We start from the raw sequence: 8,487 nt of genomic DNA, 5'->3' as shown, positions 1-8,487 counted from the left end.
TTCCCGAGATAGCTAACTTGTTTTCTGTCATATCATATAGATTTGGAATCGTGACATTACGTACTTTCGAGGAAAAAAAGGCAGATTTCTTGATTTAACAATTTTTAGAAGGGATTAAGTGAGGATGACTTTAGCAACCTCGTGACGTCGCAGTACAACGTGAACACGATTGGTCGACAGTCTGCTGGTTGGGGCGTTATACGGTCCTCTATTCATTGATCAAGGAGATTCCCATCTCCTTTCTCTAATATCTCTGGTTTAGCTAGCTAACTTTGTAAAGAGTGTGTGACATCGTCAACGATTGGTTTCCATTCAATTTGAATAAAACTAGCTAGTTAATTTGTTACGGAAAAAACAGGACTCGTTTAAAGAAGTCTGTTCGTTTGGGAATATGCCGAAGAATAAAGGTACGCATCAAATATGTTGTCTTTGGTTGTTATTCCATTTCAGGGGGAGTTTATGCTAGCTAGCTAGCTCGCTTCCCGGCCCATGCTTAGCAACGTAACCGGAGGAAGGTACGGTATGGCATTGAACAAGTATTGAAAGCGTGGAAACGTTAACCTTAGTTACAACCATCCTCGTTGTTTATTTAAACGTAATTAGACTATTAAAATAAGGAATTCAAATGGCGATTATCCAGCTAAGTGAAGTGCCTTGCTTGCTTTTGTCACATTCTGTTGCGCCACAGAATGACTACCATCAACTAGTGGTAGGCCAACAATATCCCTGCCCAGCGGTTTCCATCATCTTGAGCCTCTGCCTTAATCGCGGTCACATTTAGTTAACTACCACATGTAAAATGGGTTAGTTAATCTTTGTAGCTAGATAACAGGCATGTGGTTGGTTTATTTATCTGTGTTTATTTGTCTTATGATGCCAATGAAAGGTGGAATTGGAATTACAGTTACCAGTGCCACATATTTACAATCTACCATCTTCTCATTACAGGTAAGGGAGGAAAGAATCGGCGACGTGGTAAGAACGAGAATGAATCAGAAAAGAGAGAACTGGTATTTAAAGAGGATGGCCAAGGTGAGTGCATGGACCCCCTTCAACCTTATTTAACCTGTACATTTAGCAAGCCGGTTTTGACATTGCTGTCAATCTGGCCTGCTCCGTGAGGGGGGGCAAAGGGGGCTTAAACCCACTCAATTGAAACGTGTGCCCCCCAGTTTTAGTTTTATGTCCCTATATAAAAAATACCAAAATTAAAATGAGTGAATGACAGGTTGTCACGAAATCTGTATCAGCACCATGGACAGAGAAAAAAGTGGGAGGAAATGCTGCTCATCTGTGGTAGGCTATGTGAATAAAAAGATACGCCTCCACCTGTAATATTTTAATTCATAAGGACAGGGTCAAGTTTACAGTAAAAGCTTCTTCCCTCAACTCTGCCCCACCAATACAGAGTTAGCTCTAACTAGCTAATCTGCCACTGCCACGATGGATATCAGAAATGAAACCACTAAGGTCGTTGTCAAGCCAGGCAGAAATTATGCTGCCAAACTAGCGAAATGCTTGTGCTTCTAGTTCCGACAATGCAGTAATAACCAACAAGTAATCTAACTAACAATTCCAAAACTACTGTCTTATACACAGTGTAAGGGGATAAAGAATATGTACATAAGGATATATGAATGAGTGATGGTACAGAGCAGCATAGGCAAGATACAGTAGATGGTATCGAGTACAGTATATACATATGTGATGAGCATGTAAACAAAGTGGCATAGTTAAAGTGGCTAGTGATACATGTATTACATAAGGATGCAGTAGATGATATAGAGTACAGTATATACGTATGCATATGAGATGAATAATGTAGGGTAAGTAACATTATATAAGGTAGCATTGTTTAAAGTGGCTAGTGATATATTTATATCAATGGTGGTTATGATATCGTTTAGGACTTTGAGCATGGCTGAGGTGAAAGCTGGGATCCTCTTTTAAATGGTGGCCTGTCAGATCTCATAAACATTGATGAAAGTTACAAGTGTTAAACATACAATTAAAGAAACTTCTCCTTAATGCAACCTCTTGTGTCAGATTTCAAAAAAGTTACAGCCATTTTCCAACCAAGGAGAGGTGTCACAAATAGCGTTAGAAATATTCACTTACCTTTGATGATCTACATCGGAATGCACTCCCAGGAATCCCAGTTCCACAAATGTTTGTTTTGTTCGATAAAGTCCATAATTTATGTCCAAATACCTCCTTTTTGTTCGCGTTTAGTCCAGTAATCCAAATGCACAATGCGCGGGCACTAAGTCCAGACGAAAAGTCAAAGTTCCATTAACGTTAGTAGGAACATGTCAAATGATGTATAGAATCAATCTTTAGGATGGTTTTTAACATAAATCTTCAATAATATTCCAACCAGACAATTCCTTTGTCTCTAGAAATTAAAGGGAATGGAGCTCGCGGCCATGCGCGAGACTTAGCTAATGGCTTTCAGCCAGGCCCCTGATTCAAACAGCTCTTATTTGCTCCCCCTGCATATAGTAGAAGCCTGGGAGGATATTGACCTCATCCCGTCAGAGGATGCCAGGTTGTTGCTTTCCACCTGCCTACCCCGGCCTACGGGGCGGCAGGATAGCCTAGTGGTTAGAGCATTGGACTAGTAACCAAAAGGTTGCAAGTTCAAATCCCTGAGCTGACAAGGTACAAAACCTGTCGTTCTGCCCTTGAACAGGCAGTTAACCCACTGTTCCTAGGCCGTCATTGAAAATAAGAATTTGTTCTTAAATGACTTGCCTAGTAAAATAAAGGTTTAAAAAAAAAAAAAAACATCTCAGCACCCCCTGCAGCAACTGGCCCAAGCTCCCCCCTCCTCCTGCTTCACCCAAATCCAGACAGCTGATGTCCTGCAGAATCTGGATCCCTATAAATCAGCAGGGCTAGACAATCTGGACCCTCTCTTCCTAAAATTATCTGCCGCCATTGTCGCAACCCCTATTACTAGTCTGTTCAACCTCTTTTGTATCGTCTGAGATTCCTAAAGATTGGAAAGCAGCTGGTCATTCTCCTCTTCAATGGGGGACACTCTAACCCAAACTGTTACAGACCTATATCCATCCTGCCCTGCCTTTTCTAAAGTCTTCGAAAGCCAAGTGAACAAACGGATCACCGACCATCTCGAATCCCACCGTACCTTCTCTGCTATGCAATCCGGTTTCCGAGATGGTCACGGGTGCACCTCAGCCATGCTCAAAGTCCTAAACGATATCATAACCACCATTGATTTTTTAAAAACAGTACTGTGTAGCCGCCTTCATCGATCTGGCCAAGGCTTTCGACTCTGTCAATCACCGTATTCTTAACGGCAGACTCAACAGCCTTGGTTTCTGTAATGACTGCCTCGCCTGGTTCATCAACTACTTCTCAGATGGAGTTCAGTGTGTCAAATCGGAGGGCCTGTTGTCCGGACTTCTGGCCACCTCTATGGGGGTGCCACAGGGTTCAATTCTCGGGCCGACTCTTTTCTCTGTATATATCAATGATGTCGCTCTTGCTGCGGGTGATACTTTGATCCGTTTCTACGCAGACACCATTCTGTATACATCTGCCCCTTCTGTGTTAACAAACCTTCAAACAAGCTTCAATGCTATACAACACTCCTTCCGTGGCCTGCTCTTAAATGCTAGTAATACTAAATGCATGCTCTTCAACCAATAGGTGCCCGCACCCGCCCGCCTAGCATCACTACTCTGGATGGTTCTGACTTAGAATATGTGGACAACTATAAATACCTAGATGTCTGGCTAGACTGTGAACTATCCTTCCAGACTCATTAAGGATCTCCAATCCAAAATTTAATCTAGACTCTGCTTCCTATTTCGCAACAAATCCTCCTTCACTCATGCTGCTAAACATACCCTCGTAGAACTGACTATCCTACCGACCCTTGACTTCAGCGATGTCATTTACAAAATGGCCTCCAACACTCTACTCAGCAAACTGGATGCAGTCGCAGTCTACTCACCATTGCGACCTGTCTGCTCTCTTTGGCTGGTCCTTGCTACATATTCACCGCCAAACCCACTGACTCCAGGTCATCTAGAAGTCTTTGCTCGGTAAAGCTCTGCCTTATCTCAGCTCACTGGTCACCATAGCAACACCCACCCGTAGCCCGTGCTCCAGCAGATATATTTCACTGGTCATCCCCAAAGCCAACACCTCCTTTGGCCACCTTTCCTTCCAGTTCTCTGCTGACAATGACTGGAACGAATTGCAAAAATCACTGAAGCTGGAGACTTATATCTCCAACAAGCATCGGCTGTCCGAGCAGCTTAACGATCGCTGCAGCTGTACACAGCCCATCTGTAAATAGCCCATCCAACCTACTACCTACATCATCCCCATATTTGTTTTTCTGCTCTTTTGCATACCAGTATTTCTACTTGCACAACCTCATCTGCACATCTATCACTCCAGTGTTAATTTATACATTTGAATTACTTCACCACTATGGCCTATTTATTGCCTTACCTCCTTACTTAATTTGCACACACTGTATACAGATGTTCTATTGTGTTATTGACTGTGTTTGTTTATCCCATATGTAACTCTGTTGTTTTTATCACACTGCTTTACTTTATCTTGGCCAGGTCGCAGTTGTAAAAGAGAACTTGTTCTCAACTGGCCTACCTAGTTTAATAAGGTGAAATAAATAAAGGCTACTAATGACCATCAGTGGCATCAGAGTGCAGTTTTGGAGAAGCCTAGTTACCGTGACTCAACGGTCATGTGGAATTTGACTTCAGTCATGACTGGTGACTGGCGGTAATACGGTCACTGTAACCAGGGAGTAGGGCGGTTAACAGTTCAGCTTTTACATTTGAGCCACCTCGTGACCCCCTCTATATGAATTGACTAACTGGCTGAACTTCTGTTCTAATCTAGAATATGCACAGGTGATTAAGATGTTGGGTAATGGACGACTGGAAGCTATGTGTTTTGATGGAGTCAAGCGACTATGCCACATCCGAGGAAAGCTACGTAAAAAGGTAATGGTGTACACAGTAGCCTATATAGTAGTGCCATTAGTCACAATATCCACCACGTGTTTTGGAAAATAGCTGTAGACTGAAGCTAATTGAGATCTTACGTGTACTGTATGCTGCTGGAAATATTACAGTTTCCATACTCCAAGCTGTCCTTGCTGACATCTTGTTCTTCGCTCCTGGGCAGGTTTGGATCAATACTTCAGACATCATTCTTGTGGGACTTCGAGATTACCAGGTAATATTAATAAAAAATGTGCAGTGTATTTTTTTTAATGATAATACAACCCAAGGCACTAGGAGGCCCAAAGTTCGGAGAATATGTCCTAATGGTTACATTACATTCTTGCCTGAAGGACCAAAAAGCCGATGTTATCCTGAAGTACAATGCAGACGAGGCCAGGAGTTTGAAGGCCTATGGGGAGCTTCCTGAACATGGTAAGTATCTTGGGCCACTAAAAAAGAGGGAATCAGGGAGGTTAATAGCATCTAACCTAAGACTAAAATGAAATAAAGCCAGGAATGGAGATCTGTCTTGCTTCCAATTATAGGCACATGTTCACTCTTTAATTATTATTTTTTTTAAAGTAGGCTAGTTTATTAATTGTGACTATCTTCTAACACCCTAGCTAAAATCAATGAGACTGACACATTTGGACCTGGTGACGATGAGGATATTCAGTTTGATGACATTGGAGATGACGACGAGGACATTGATGATGTAAGTAGACGATTCCTCTTGCTAGTTACAAGGGAAGCCATCCATATGTAATCATTTGTGTGATGCAGTTAATCAACTGAAATCATATACATTTGAGTGAAATGCGTTTTGCTCTGTCCATTTTGCTTGAATTCTTTGTCTGCTTTTGGGTCAGGTAACTTGGTAACATATGTCTCTCCCCTTCCACTCAGATCTGAATCAGAACTATTGTGTGCCAAGTCGTTTATGCAGAGGAAAGTGGACAGTTCTATACTGGCAGAGGCAGTGCAACCTTGCCAACAACTCCCTGCTCTCAACTCTCAGTTGAGGCAGCTCATTTCCCTTCTCTTGAGACTGCTTTAAGCCTGGAATCTGTCACTGAGAACATCAGCACACCTACTTTAGTTCACACACTTCATATTTTTGTTAGTTGTAATGTATTTTTATTCCATCATGTGGAATATACCCTCAAACAACAGAACAGAGTTTACAATAAAAACTTGAATCATTTTATGTTTGGTCTGGAGATTTGTCAAAAACAAAGGATCCCTCTCCCTTTTTTTATTTTATTTTTACCAATGTTTGTTTTCTTGATTTTGATTATCAATAAAATAAGTATCTTATTTGTGATAATTTCTATATGCTTTTTTTTTCTGTCTGGCAACAGAAGTCTCTCACTTTGTAAAAATGGTGAAAGCAGGTATAACTCATGTACCTGACATGTTGGTAAACCTTTTAGCCTAGTCAGGATTTGCGCAGCGCTGGAGAAATATTGGGCTGCTTTGACATTTCAGCCGACAGTGCAGGCAACTGCCAGATCTACAAAGAACCTTGCATCATAAATAACTACATGATTATTTGTGGATCAGTCAATTTACCCATGATACGTTACGATTTAGATCCTGTTGAACACTGCCATTCTCTAAGCTTAAGTTTTTTTTGCGGAAGCCCAGAACTTGGCTGGCTTTGCTATGAAGTCAGACTGACAGTAGGTAAGCCTACCTACCATAAAGCGACCTCCGCAGAATACCCAGTGTCGCTTGGATGCTGTCACCACGTTATCCACGCTTTCCACGCATTTCATTTCTGGGCAGAGGTTGAAAGGCGCGGCGCGTCTACTATAAAGTTTGATGCTGTATTATGTTCTTCCCTTCTAGTTGAGTCTTAATTGTGTTAAGGATTGGACCCTTTTTTTCAATATTAGCCTAAAATGACATACTCAAATCTAACTGCCTGTAGCTCAGGACCTGAAGCAAGGATATGCATATTGATACAATTTGAAAGGAAACACTTTGTAAATTTGAAATTAATGTAGGAGAATATAACGCATTAGATCTGGTAAAAGTACAAAGCTTTTTTTCCCCCCCATCTTTGAAATGCAAGAGAAAGGTATGTGTATTATTCCAGGTTAGGTGCGATTTCGATTATGGCAGCAGGGTATGTGCAAAGTTTTAGACTGATACATTTACATTTAAGTCATTTAGCATCCATTGCGTTTCTGTTCAAAATGTATCTAGTCTGCCCAAATGTACCTAATTGATTTTTTTATTTTGCCTTTAACTAGGCAAGTCAGTTAAGAACAAATTCTTATTTTCAATGACGACCTAGGAACAGTGGGTTAACTGCCTTGTTTAGGAGCAGAACGACAGATTTTTTTTACCTTGTCAGGGATTGGAACTTGCAACCTTTCGGTTACTAGTCCAACGCTCTAACCACTAGGTTACCTGCCACCCAATTGATACATTTAAGTTCATAACTGCACTCCTAACAATAGCATGGTATTATTTCACTGTAATAGCTACTGTAATTTGGACAGTGCAGTTAAATTGTCCCAATGGAACACACTATGGTACACTTCGATCCAGAGCATACCAAACATGCTCAACGGGTGACATGTCTGGTGAGCATGCAGGCCATGGAAAAACTGGGACATTTTCAGCTTTCAGGAATTGTGTACAGATCCTTGCAACACTGGGCCTTGGATTATCATGCTGAAACATGTGATGGTGGTGGATAAATGGCACAACAATGGGCTTCAGGTCTCGTCATGGTATCTCTGCATTCAAATTGCCATAGATAAAATGCAATAGTGTTCGTTGTCCGAAACTTATGCCTGCCCATACCATAACCCCACCGCTACCATGGGGCACTCTGTTCACAATGTTGACATCAGCAAACTGCTCACCCACATATGTACGTGCCATGCATGTACATGGTCTGCGGTTGTGAGGCCTGTTGGGACGTACTGCCAAATTCTCTAAAACAACGTTGGCGGCAGTTTATGGTAGAGAAATTAACATTCAATTCTCTGGCAACAGCTCTTGTGGACATTCCTGCAGTCAGCTTGCCAACTGTACGCTCCCTCAAAACTTGAGACATCTGTGGCATTGTGTTGTGTGACAACTGCACATTTTAGAGTGGCCTTTTATTGTCCCCAGCACAAGGTGCACCTGTAGTATGATCATTACGTTTAATCAGTTTCTTGGATATGCCACACCTGTCAGGTGGATGGATTATCTTGGCAAAGGAGAAATGTTAATTAACAGGGTTGTAAACAAATTTGCACACAACATTCTAGAGAAATAAGCTTTTTGTGCATATGGAACATTTCTGGGATATTTTATTTCAGCTCATGAAACATGGGACCAACACTTGACATGTTTATTTTTGTTCAGTATAGTAATTTAATGGCAACGTTTAAAGCTATTGAACGCAATTCAATACTTCGTTTTGACTTCATGCATTTAATTAGGCTACAGTTGGTTCTTCCATCAATGATGCAGT

The 8,487-nt window shown here is 41.4% G+C and overlaps 1 protein-coding gene across 1 annotated transcript; it reads left to right on the top strand.

Moving 5' to 3' along the window:
* Positions 1–183: 183 nt before the first annotated feature.
* Positions 184–6,216, top strand: LOC118390451 (eukaryotic translation initiation factor 1A, X-chromosomal-like). Its single transcript, XM_035781035.1, has 7 exons — positions 184–407; positions 949–1,032; positions 4,903–5,006; positions 5,191–5,241; positions 5,360–5,441; positions 5,633–5,724; positions 5,916–6,216. Exons 1-7 carry the CDS (start codon positions 392–394, stop codon positions 5,919–5,921), a joined length of 435 nt encoding a protein of 144 aa, XP_035636928.1. The 5' UTR covers positions 184–391; the 3' UTR covers positions 5,922–6,216.
* The last annotated feature ends 2,271 nt before the right edge of the window (positions 6,217–8,487 follow it).

This window comes from Oncorhynchus keta, chromosome 11 (genome assembly GCF_023373465.1).
Source record: "Oncorhynchus keta strain PuntledgeMale-10-30-2019 chromosome 11, Oket_V2, whole genome shotgun sequence".
Taxonomy (NCBI): Eukaryota; Metazoa; Chordata; class Actinopteri; order Salmoniformes; family Salmonidae; genus Oncorhynchus; species Oncorhynchus keta.
The sequence above is the reverse complement of the archived record's forward strand: the minus strand, read 5'-3'. Positions and strand labels throughout refer to the sequence as shown.

Bases quoted from the DNA above. Each gene is read 5' to 3' on its own strand.
- LOC118390451 (XM_035781035.1), top strand. The intron at 1,033-4,902 runs GTGAGTGCATGG...GTTCTAATCTAG, and splicing joins ATTTAAAGAGGATGGCCAAG to AATATGCACAGGTGATTAAG. The intron at 5,007-5,190 runs GTAATGGTGTAC...GCTCCTGGGCAG, and splicing joins GAGGAAAGCTACGTAAAAAG to GTTTGGATCAATACTTCAGA.